Here is a 12,832-nt window from a genome sequence, read left to right on the forward strand (position 1 = left end):
CATTCAGTCTGGCATTTCTGAGAAAAATATTCAAATTGAAACCCAGCTCCTCCTCCGGAGCAAATGAAAACCTGCCCTCCACTCCTCCTCCTCCCCCACCCTCCCGCGTAAGGCAGTTTAAATAAATCAATTCTTTGTGCAAACATAACCCCAGCAAGGTCTCTGAAAGAACAGCTCTCTGGAAATTTACAAACGCAGTTTTTCTGCAAGTGAAAACAAGCAGAGAGCAGGACATGCTAGCGTTGTGTGTGCTGCAAACCTCCCACCTGCTTGAGAGAAAGATTTCTTCCTTTCTTTCACTCGCTCTCTGCTTCTAAAAGTTCCCCTTTGTCAGTCTCACCTGCTAGAGACATGAAAGGCAAATTAGCACAAACATAGTCTGCACGACAAGTAGGCATCCTGTCACCCTTTCCCCCTGGGACACCTGAATTAAAAGATGGATCAGCTCCATCTTTTAGGGTTTTTCCTGCTGCCCATCACTGTGATATAGTGGCATCTTTCATGTTAATAAGAGTGGCAATAGCAAAGCCCCTCTTCCTGGAGCCTCTAGCTTTCATTAGGTTATACAAACTCTGGTAGGAAAGGGGATTTTGGGTCGGGGGCGAGAAGAGGGTGATTGAGGCCATGAATATCTTTATGATGGGAAAGCTGTATCAAACGTTTTGCAGCACTGCCTCAGGAATCCAACTCTGCATTGGTGTCTTCTATGATCCACAGGACATGGGGGGAGGGGAGGAGAGGAAGGGAGGAGAGAGAGAGCCGACCTGTCATTGGAATGTCATATGTGTGACAGATTGTTACTCATACCTGCCTGGGAGGGGTGGTGTTTGAGCCTGGCTCAGCCTCCCTGTGCCTTTAAAGTTCTCTTTACACACACAAGAAAAGAGGGAGGAGAAATAAAGTTTCATCATCACTATTTCAGAAAACAGTCTTATAAAAACTTCATGCTCACACTCACTAAGTCTCACATGCTTGGACAGCTTTCAGTTGTGACTTATCAGAATCCAGGCTGGAGGAAGGGAAGGAGAGAGGTTTATATCAACAGACAGCTGAGCACTTCGGCATTTTGGTATACTTCTGATTTACTGGCAAGTTAGGGAAAAGAGAGAGGAAACTAACTGTGTGCATTGGCCTCCAACAGCAATTCTAACCAAACAATGGGAGTTCAGCCTGAAAACAGCAAAGCTCCAGGCGTCAGCAGTAGCCCCCAAAACTGTCGCACCTGTTACCAGAACATCTTTTGCAATATCAAGGTAAGGAGCTTAACTTTGTATTATTTTTCTTCCTTAGCTGATTGGGAGAATGAAGACATGTTTGCTTTTCAAATTTTCACAAGTCTTTTACCAACAGCAGCATTGGTCCTGATTCACACTTTTTTTAGCTCCTAGAACTCAGTGCATTTGTTAAAACGCAACATTTCCAACTCCCTTGTTCTCCTGCAACACCAAGTACTAAGAGAAGCTGGCAAGCATGTGGCAGGGCAATAAATGTAGATTTGGGGTACAGTAGTTCTTGACATGGTGAATACTCGCAGTATAGTGCAATGCAAGTTTCTTGTGGAGATAGTTGTTCACAATAAGAGAGGCACAGACACATAGGACTAGATTAACAGGTGGGAGAGCTATGCCGATTTACACCACCTATAGATCTGGCCCCCTACTGTTTAACCCACAGCGTGTCTTTTGTTAGGGAATTATTGGGATCATGGTGTGAAAAGAAAACACTGCCTTAAAATCATATGAATTTGCTTGGAAAATCTCTGCAAGGACAATTCAGTTGTTAATACGGTTAAAAGTGTGAGAGATTTCTCAACTGGTTTAGTTCTCCCTTCCTGTAGTCAACAAAGAGGTGGATTTATTCACCTGCACCCTTTATTTACAGGGTATGTCCACACTGGGAGAGAGGGGTCTTTTTTTTAAAATGCCACAGCTAAAACCCTGCTATAGACAAGGTCTAGAGATGTTAAAACTACAACTTGCCCTGTCTATGCTAGCATTTTAAAACATGTTAGTGACCACATTTTGAAACACACCTTCCCCCCCACTATGTGCTTTAGTGCACTCTTTGGGCCAGACCTTAGCTGGTGTAAATGGTGTGACAGGTGTTAATGGAGTTGTGCTGACTTGCACCAGCTGAGGATCTGGCCCTGTCTGTTTTGCTTGTTAGAACTCCCCCTGAGGACATATTAATTCTTTGCTCCCCCAATCCAGAGTCTAAAAAACTGCCAACAGCTCCTAGAGAACTGCTGGGAGATCTGATTCCTAAACTAACCTTGTGAAGCTTTCTCTATTTCACAGACACATGTTTATATTCTTTTACTGGTGTGAGTAGCATGAATGGGAGGGAGTAACATGCATTGTGTCAACAGGGAAATAGCCCAGTGTGTGTGAGAGCATGAGCCAGCAGGTAGGTGTGTGTGAGGGATGACAGAACAGATGGGGTGGGTAGTATGCGGCTGGCTGGCTGCAGGGGTTCGGAGTGGCACAGCAGTGGCATCGCTCCCTGTAAGATCTGATTCCCCAGTGTAAGTGACCGACTGAGAAGCAAGGCAGCAGACCAGCCATCGATCTCCAGGCTGGCAGCAGTTGTCAGTACTGGTGCACTCTGCCCTTGGGGCTGGTGACTTCCCAGTGGCATCAGATAATAGTTGTTTGTTTACCATCTGATAGTAGCACTGTAAGGAAGGGTTTGTCAGTACTTCCCTTAGGAACCAAACCTTTTACCGCAGCAGGTCTCAAATGCCCCAGGCTAAGCCAGGCACTGAGCTCCCAAGCACACCTTTTTTTAACCTGATTGTCTTTTTAATCATTTGTTTCCCTTTCCTCTGATGGGCAAAGAACAAACCCTCCCCCGTCTCACCTTCTGAGGGTCTGATGCTTCTTGGGCAGTCCTACAGCAACACTGACGAAATTACGTCAGTTAATTTGTACCATCCCTTCTGCTCTTGGTTACACCAGTGTAAATCCACAGTAACTCCCCTGAAGTCTTAGCCCTGACTGTCAGCTGCATCAGCAGCTTTGGACTGCCTTGCTAGCACAGAGGGGCCCTAACCCCAATGAATGGACTGTGAGGGATTCTCCAGTGGTGCAGAGCTGGCTATGTCATCGTGGCTTCTCTACTCCCTGCTGATCTCTGGCTACCATAATTGTTGAAATGTGGTATGCAGGCAGTCAGACTAGATGATCAGATGGTCCCTTCTGGCCTTAAACTCTATGAATCTATGAAATTCACCTTGGGCTGTTGGCAGCTGGTCTAATTTAGATCACTCCAGTTTATACCAAGCGACAGACTCAGGGTACAGCCAGCCCAGGACTGGAAGTCTGAAAACCGGTCTTAAAAACCACCTGAACTGTGCTCTCCTGAGTGGCAGTGTGTGCTCCTCAGCAGCAGCCCAGGTTTGGGTCTAGGCTTTACTGCAGATTTATGCAGTTATAACTGACAGCAGAATCTTTCCCACAGTGCAGCGTGTACTTCTCCTGTTGGCACAAAAGGCTCTCGGATGCCCAGAGGGAGGTGGGAAAAATATCCTGAGACCTTAAAGAAATCATTGGTCTCAAGACTGTTTTAAGGTTGAAAAACTTGTTAGAGTGGAAACAGTTATTTTACAGGATAGTCCCCTAAAAATTAATATCCTTCTAACTAGTTTCGGAGGAGCAGCCGTGTTAGTCTGTATCCGCAAAGAGAACAGGAGGACTTGTGGCACCTGAGAGACTAACACATTTATTAGAACGTAAGCTTTCGTGAGCTACAGCTCACTTCATCGGATGCATAGAATGGAACGTATAGTAAGAGATACACACACACACACACAGATAAGTTGGAAGTTACCATGCAAACTGTGAGAGGCTAATTAGTTAAGATGAGCTATTATCAGCAGGAGAACAAAACTTTTGTAATGATAATCAAGATGGCCCATTTAGACAGGTGACAAGAAGGTGTGAGGATACTTAACTTAAGGAAAAAGAAAAGGAGGACTTGTGACACCTTAGAGACTAACCAATTTATTTGAGCATAAGCTACAGCTCACTTCATCGGATGCCACAAGTACTCCTTTTCTTTTTGCGAATACAGACTAACACAGCTGCTACTCTGACACTTAAACTTAAGGAAATAGATTCAATATGTGTAATGACCCAGCCACTCCCAGTCTCTATTCAAACCCAAGTTAATGGTATCTAGTTTGCATATTAAGTCAAGCTTGGCAGTTTCTCATTAGAGTCTGTTTTTGAAGCTTTTCTGTTGCAAAATTGCCACCCTTAAATCTTTTACTGAATGGCCACAGAGGCTGAAGTGAAGTGTTCTCCTACCAGTTTTTGAATGTTATGGTTCCCGATGTCAGATTTGTGTCCATTTATTCTTTTGCAGAGAGACTGTCCGATTTGGCCAATGTACATGGCAGAGGGGCATTGCTGGCACATGATGGCATATATCACATTGGTAGATGTGCAGGTGAACAAGCCCCTGATGGCATGGCTAATGTGATTAGGTCCTATGATGGTGTCATTTGAATAAATATGTGGACAGAGTTGATATCGGGCTTTGTTGCAAGGATAGGTTTGTGACTTAATATGCAAACTAGATACCATTAACTTGGGTTTGAATAGAGACTGGGAGTGGCTGGGTCATTACACATATTGAATCTATTTCCTTAAGTTAAGTATCCTTACACCTTCTTGTCAACTGTCTAAATGGGCCATCTTGATTATCACTACAAAAGTATTTTTTTTCTCCTGCTGATAATAGCTCATCTTAACTAATTAGCCTCTCACAGTTTGCATGGTAACTTCCAACTTATCTGTATGTATGTATGTATATATATATATATATATCTTAATCTTACTATATGTTCCATTCTATGCATTGGATGAAGTGAGCTGTAGTTCACGAAATCTTATGCTTTAATAAATTTGTTAGTCTCTAAGGTGCCACAAGTACTCCTGTTCTTCTAACTAGTGTTCACCCAAATACAACATATCTTCATGAGAGAGACAAGGCGGGTGAGGGAATATCTTGTATTGGACAAACTTCTGTTGGTGGAAGGGACAAGTTTTCGAATGCCACAGAGCTCTTCTTCAGGTCTGGGTAGCTTGAAAGCTTGTCTCTTCCCTCAGCAGAAGTTTTTCCAGTAAAAGATATTACCTCACCCACCTTGTCTTTAATATCCTGGGACCATCCCGGCTTCAACAACACTGTAAACAGCAGGTCTTCCTTGTGTTTTGATCAGTAAATTCTGCACCATACCTCTCCATTCATGAAGCTGGCTTGGGTCTGATAGACCCAGGGACCTCCTGTCAGTGGAGCTTTATTCAGCTGATGCGTGCAAAGCTTCAGGCTCCTCTTTGACCCCTTGCTAAGCCTGGATAACCAGGTAGCATCCCTTATTTCACCTCCAGCTTGATAGGAAGCTCTGTCCCTTCCTCCTAGTTGAGGGCCTAAACACAGAGATCCATGCATTGGTCATCACCAGGCTGGATCAGTATAACTCATTGTATCTGAATCTGAATGTGAAGATGATGCACAGGGTTCAGCTTGTACAGAATGTGGCTGCCCACTGTCTATGTGGCTCAGGCCACGGTGAGTACATCAGGCCTGTGTTCACATCCCTCTGCTGATTCCCAATCAGCTTCCAACACCAATTTAAAGCCTTGGTCCTAATTTTCAAAGCTATTAATGGATCAAGCCCCAGCTACACCAAAGGCCAATTTGATCTTTGAACCACCATAGCTGCTGTACACCTCTGGAGCAATGCAGAGCCTACAGCCCAGGAGGAAGCATGTGAGAGCTGGGAACAAAGCATTCTCTGTTGAGGGGATTTTGCAAATCCAAAGTCTTACCATCTTTAGGAAACATTGTGAGGCCTTCCTCTTTGAGAAAGACTTTCTACCATAAGTGACATTCAATAGATGAACCACCTCTTCTATTTTCCTCCCTACCAATGTTGCAAAGGAGCCTTTGAATAAGTTAGTCAAACCCTTTAGCATTTCCAAATGAAGAAACAGTGAACTAGAAGAGTTATTAGTATTATTAATATTAGCTATTTCTTTACCTTGTAAATGTGTAAAAGTTAACGCTTTTCACAAGACAGAGAAATAGCTAAGCCTTTGTGAGACAATATATTGTGTATATATATTTTCTACAAGTATCTTAACTAACTAGAAATACTGAGATTTTCTCTCTGTCTATAGAGATAGACAGATGGGATGGAAGTCTGGGTCAAAAATGATTGCCCCTCATGTTGAAAAGTGACTGACAGCCAGTGGCACCAATGCCCTCAGTCAAAAGATGTAGTGGCAAATACAACAGGAATGGCTGGGAGTGTTATTGTGCCATGTGGGTTTCATCTTTAATCAAAGGGCAATAGTTTGCCCGGCAGTGTAACCCCCCAGTTTATAAAGCATTCTACCCGTTATTTAAAAGATACATGCTGGCACGACAAATAATGTATTAAATAAGTAGCTGGCTCTGTACCAATATTCACTTGGGCTCTGCTCAGAAACTCAAACAATTACATGATCAGGGCTTCAATGAATAAAGCCAAGTGTCCTCATATAAACAATAGCAGGTGCTGAACACAGCTGTAATTCCAATACACGAAAATTGCTAAGGGACACAACTCCATGCTCTTGGTGTCCCAAAACCTCCAACTGCCAGAAGCTCAGACTGGCTGTCCTGCTCTGGCATTCCCTCTGAAGGACTTGTCACTGACCACTCTCGGAAGACAGAATACTGGGCTATTGGACCACTGGTCTGACCCAGTGTGGCCGTTCTAACCGTGCACTCCAGGTACTGATAATGAAGCCCATATTTATTAGAGGTGGCAGTATTCACAGGCCAGCATATCCAAAGTGCCTTGCTTGAGACTGATTCCCAAAATAACACAGCTTTTTAAAACAGAGCATCCTGTTCCCCCAGCACTCTCCCTCCCTCATCTACTGTCGAGTGAGCCCAGAGTATCACCCAGTCATTCTGAGGTGGGACGGGCTGTGCAGCTACTCTGTGCGGTTGCAGTTAGAGGGGGCTAGCACTCCTTAATCTCTGTGTTTGGAAATAGGATTGTGTTAGCCAAAGCCCTGAGCGATCTCACCTGCTGCTTTGTTGTCTTGGCCTGGAGAATTGTGGGTAAGAGGAAGCAAGGCAAAGCTCTGGGTGTCAAGCGGAACCAGCTGTTGCTGATAGAATGAAAATAAAGATTTGAACACAACAGCTCTCTGCGTCAGGCTGCTTCTAATGTCCTGCAAGGTCCTTGCAGATCAGGGTAGGACAGGGGACTTCTCCTAATGGATGATTAGAAAGTATCATTGATGAAGCAGGGGGAATAGGCTGAGAGCAGCAATTGAGAAAGGTCTTGTGGATGACATGTCCATGGTTTGTGATTGCTGCTGCATTAATAACTGTGCTGGCCCCCCAGCCTTTGAGGGGTCCCCCTTTGCACCTTATTGTAAGTGTTGTTGGTCCCTTAGGGTGCAGCAGTTACTCCCCCTTATTATTTGTGTCACTATGTTTAAATTATAGCACCCAGAGTCCCAACTAAGACGAGCCTAACAGGAGATAGACTCTGCTCTGAAGAGTTTACAGTCTGAGTAGATAACACAGACACAGAGAGAGGGAGGAGAAACTGAGGTACAGGGAGATGAAGTTACTTGCATGAGGTCACACAGCAGGTCACTGGCACAGCAAGGAACAGAGTCTCAGTTTTCTGAGTCCCAGTCCAGTGCCTTAACTACTAGACCACGCTGCCTCTTATCGCCCTACTGGTGTTCATTCCATCCTTTTAAACAGCAATTGAAAACTACTTTGGCAGAGTCATTTTCTATTTAAAGTGCCCCCGCCCCCTGTGGCAAACAGTTAGGCACCTTTCTATTGTGGTTTATTTACTGTATCTTGTTTAGTTTATGGTGTTTTAACTAGCATTGTCCGTGCAGTGCCCCAAGAACTATGATGGGCCAGGACACTATGTACACAAAACAGTTATTAACTTAGATGGACAGGTCTGCACTCAGTGAGCACTGCAACTGAGTGTTTTTCTTTATTGTGTCAAGTGTTTGAAATGTTTTATGGAGTTAAATAACAGAGCTACAAAGTGAAAGTAAAAAAACAGAGAGAGCAATAAATTCGAAGAATGGGCAAAGGGAAAGGAGATGTATTTTCAGATGGGCTTTGAAACTAGCTGGAGATGCAGGAAGGCAGTGCCCGTTGGTCAAGGCTGCGAATGGACCATTATATTCTCAACCCTTTGAGACTGCATAATGGGAAAGAGAGAAGGCCTGAGCAAGATGGTGGGAGCAGACATAATGATGTAGGTAGAAGCAAATCCACAGAGTGCCTAAAAACCAAAGAAGGCATCCTGAAATGAGTTGGGAGGAAGTGGAATCATTTGAATGTTTCTGTGATGAGGTCATGCTTCTCTGTCCACCTGTGAAAGTGGTCAGTGGCACTCTGTTCATGCTGCTATCTGGAGAAGAGAGGGGCCAACAAAATGGAGCTGACATAATCCAGGTAGGGTGAGATGGAGACATGGAGGAGGATGCCAATAGAGGTGGAGCTCAGGTAAAGGCAGCGCTGTACATAAACAATCATAGCGGCAATAGGAAAATCTGCAGATACTGGAAATGTGTGAGGAGACGGCAAAACCAGGGTCAAGGCTTACTTCACGTTTCTTTTGATACTGGTGACACCAGGATATCTAAGTCCAGCAGGGGAATGGAGGAAAAGTTTATCAGGTATTTAGCTTACGCAACTTATGAAGACGACACAGGTCATCAAAGATGTAGAAATATGTATGTATGGTGGAGTAGCCTCAGCCTAAAGCCATTTGATAAGGTATACAAATGAGAGAGAGAGAAGGTGGATGGGAAATAGCACAGGATCAAAAATGGGCTCATGGGACTCTACCAAAGAGGGCTGTGGTACAGAACAATTACCACCACCAGAGAAAAGAGGGCAGGAATGCAACATTGACAGGAAGGAGGCAGTGACACCTGCACGGATCTGTAGGAGGTCCAGGAAGGACTTCAGACTGCTGAAGGCTCAAGGAGAAGAATGAACCCTGGTCCTTGGAAAGAAGAAGGTGTTTGGTCTATAGAGAAAATCAGTTTGTGTGCCAGGGCTGGAGCAGAGAAGCATACTTATGCTGCTGCGGTAGTTGGAGAGATGAGGGCTACTCTCTCAGGAAATTAGCAGAGGTAGGAAAGGTGGTAGCTAGGATGTCAGGTGAAGTGTTTCAGGATCTAGGGAGGGTTTTTTAAAAAGGGAGCAAAGCGCAACAGGGAACTAGGAGAGAAAGGAAGGGTCTGGGAAGAAAGAGGTTTTGAGGGACTGGCTTATGTCAGAAATGTCTGAGGGACAATGGCATTGTCAGGAAGGAGAGGGAGAAAATAGTTGGAGAGAGATGCGTGAAGAGCAGGGCTGCTGTTTGTCCATAAACATGTGGGGAGTTCATAAGAGAAGGTGAATGAGGGACTCCCAGAACCTAGTTCCCAATCATTCCTTCACACTGCTCTGGCAGTGTTAATTCTGAACTGCCAGAGTGGGGTAAGTCTAATTAACATGGTCCAAAAGGTATAAACAAGAATCACAGCATCCATAAGAAAAAACACACTTCTGGGTATTTAGTGCCAGGTCTGCCATCCTTACTCATGCTGGGCTGTGCCTTACTCCAAAAGCAGTGCCCCTGAGTTCAGTGGAAGTACTCCTGGAGTAAGGTGCTACTCCTATGAGTAGGGATGGCAGAGTCTGACCCTTACTGCCTTTATGATATTGCAACTGTGAAAGTGACTATGCATGCTGCCGTTTTTATTGTAATGACTTGGGCTGGGATTTACCAAGGTGCCCAGTTCTCATTGGAATTCAGTGGGATTTGAGCTCCTAACTCTCCAATCTAGTCTATATAGGTTCTTATGCTGTAGTCATCACTATAGTATATTTTAGAGACTACCAACTTTATTTGGGCATAAGATTTCGTGGGCTAGAACTCACTTCATGAGATGCATGGAGTAGAAAATACAGGAGCAGGTATAAATACATGAAAAGGTGTGAACTGCCTTACCAAGTGTGAGGTCAGTCTAATGAGAGAATTCAATTGACAGCAGGATACCAAGGGAGGAAAAATAACCTTTGAAGTGGTAATGAGTGGCCCATTTCAGTTTCCACGGTATGTATCTGATGAAGTGAGCTGTAGCTCACGAAAGCTCATGCTCAAATAAATTGGTTAGTCTCTAAGGTGCCACAAGTACTCCTTTTCTTTTTGCGAATACAGACTAACACGGCTGTTACTCTGAAACCATTTCAGACAGTTACCACTTCAAAGGTTATTTTTCCTCCCTTGGTATCCTGCTGTCAATTGAATTCTCTCATTAGACTGACCTCACACTTGGTAAGGCAGTTCACACCTTTTCATGTATTTATACCTGCTCCTGTATTTTCCACTCCATGCATCTGATGAAGTGGTTCTAGCCCCCACAAGAGCTTATGCCCAAATAAATTTGTTAGTCTCTAAGGTGCCACAAGGACTCCTCGTTGTTTTTGCGGATACAGACTAACACAGCTACCACTCTGAAACCTATAGTATATCTGAGTGCCTTCCAGACATGCATTAAGCAATGTGACTAACATCTGGCACGTGTTTGCACTCTGATCCTCTCCTCAGGGGAAGAAGCCCATGCAGTGGAACATTTTGTTTTGTGAATGTTTTAATAATATGTGAATATATACATACAAGTTGCTATCTGTTCCTGGTCCCTCTGATGTAAATCGGTGTTCTGCCATTTACTTCAGTAGGACCAAAGATTTGATGAAAGAAATGTTGTGCTCTATAAATGTAGCCATTAACCTGTCACGTTGTGGAACTCTGTTTAAAAAGTTGTTGCAATGCACGCTGATTGCCTTTTATTTAGCTGATGAAATATCAATAGAACAGAATATTAACAAAATCATTGGCACCTGCTCAGTAGATAGTTTGATTTCAGGCTGGTAGTCAGGAGATGTCGGGATGGAGGAGATGTCATGACAAATTAGGGGGAATCACAGTTTTAAAGAAGGAAGCAAATCCCTTGTACTTGGCCAGGAAATGCTGAGAAGTAAGTATGAGCTGGATGAGTAGAGAAGGGGATTAATGTCAAGGAAGAGAAAGCAAGTGAGGAAGAGGGAGATTTTGCATTGCTGAGAACATCCCTTTGTATGTGAACAGATTTCCTAGTGGATATGGTGATGGGATGTGTGTGTATTTTTTATAAAGCTCAACTCATGCTTGTAATGATCTGGAGCTGGTGTGTACTACAGGTGGTTTTTTGATAGGGTCAGATTGGTAAAAGGCAAAGAGTTAGCACCATAAGTAAGAGAACTGTAGGAGAAGGGTCAAGAAAGGAGGGATTCAGAGAGCAAGCCAAGATGAAAAGTTTAGTGGGATCAAGTTTCTAGGAGCAGTGAAACAGGGTAATTTTATGAGGGGTGAGGTGGTTCAGTGTCCAACCGTAACCAAGGAGTGGTCAGTATAGATAAGATTATCATGAGCAGAATAGAAGAGGAGTGTTGCTGATAGTGAGAGCTAGGGTATGACCAGGCATATGGGCGTGAGGGGAAGAGGCTGTGTAAGATTGTGGGTCAAGGAAAGCAAAGGGGATCTGATATGGGCATGTTGTGGAGAGAAGAGAGCTCATAAACATAGTGAAAGTGCAAGGATCAAACCACATGGCAAGAAAATAAACTTACCAGGGTAATGAAGACTGCACAGCAGAATGACAAGCTGAAGCCATTGGAGTGAGAAAGCCTGAACTGTGGAAATATAAGGCACTGGGAAGAAATTCTACTGGCCAAGCAAATGGAGACATCCAGGTAGATGAGACCTTGATCAGACCATCTGGCTAGACAATGTGTCAATAGCACTTGATATGTTGTTGCTGTAATTACATGTTCATGTTTCAGTAGCAGCCAGAGGTTTGACTCCCCATTGTTCAAACACATAGCTCTGAAGAGCTTGCAATCTAAACTCAGTGAGTTGTGTTAGAACAGACCATAGTAACTATTTGCTGTGCTAAGGTGGTGAAATGTTCCATCACACTGAGGAATGGCAGAAGCCGCTCCGTAGTTCATGTGAATGTTATATGAAAGATACTTACATCTGTGTTCTGCATAAAATGTGCATAGATTGTTAACAACATCACCATTAAGGGACATCTCAACTCCTGACCCCTTCTGGTTCATGCCTCTATGAAAGAGACAGGTCCCATCTACTCTACAAAAATCAACAGTGTTGGGGAACATGGTTGAAATTCAGTTCTATTTTGCAGTGTGGATCAGAGCTCTTTTAACCATGTCTGTGAATTGTGTCACAGGGTCAGAGAAGACTGGAGTAGGATTTCTTTAGCTCTTTGAAGAGATGTAGGTTCAGATCTAGTCAGCCCCAAAAAGCTCAGTTGGTACTGGAGCTGGTGTTGGTGATTCATTAGGACCCCATCTGGGCTGAGAAGAGCCCCAACATAGACTAGTGCAGGCAGGCACTCTGCAACCAGTTCTCTCAGCCCTTAATTCAGGAAAGTATCCATGTTCAGGGAGGTGCTTCACTAGTGTGGGTTTAACTTTAAGCATGTGCAGAAGTACTTTCCTGAATCAGCGCCTCAGTGAGCATGAGCAACAGCCCATGCTCTTCAAAGGAAGACCCATCATCTCAGTGTCTGCTAGAGACAGATATAAACTAAACTCCAGATCTGAACATCCCCAGCCTTGGAGAGATTTGAAATCTGGATCTGAAATTTGAGGCTCGGGCCCACTGCTTCCCTGTAACATCTCTATAGGAGAAGTGAGCACAGCAGCACTTCCACCTATAGCTCTCCCAGTG

General features: G+C 44.0%; 1 protein-coding gene across 1 annotated transcript in view; it reads left to right on the top strand.

Moving 5' to 3' along the window:
- The first annotated feature begins 1,157 nt into the window (after window positions 1-1,157).
- SLCO2A1 (solute carrier organic anion transporter family member 2A1) overlaps window positions 1,158-12,832 on the top strand; it is an 84,642-nt gene continuing 72,967 nt past the window's right edge. Inside the window, exon 1 of the mRNA XM_077826862.1 lies at window positions 1,158-1,253. Within this exon, the coding sequence (XP_077682988.1) occupies window positions 1,158-1,253 (96 nt within the window). The remainder of the gene's footprint in view (window positions 1,254-12,832) is intronic.

The sequence above is a fragment of the Eretmochelys imbricata genome, chromosome 9, assembly GCF_965152235.1.
Source record: "Eretmochelys imbricata isolate rEreImb1 chromosome 9, rEreImb1.hap1, whole genome shotgun sequence".
NCBI classification, from domain to species: domain Eukaryota; kingdom Metazoa; phylum Chordata; order Testudines; family Cheloniidae; genus Eretmochelys; species Eretmochelys imbricata.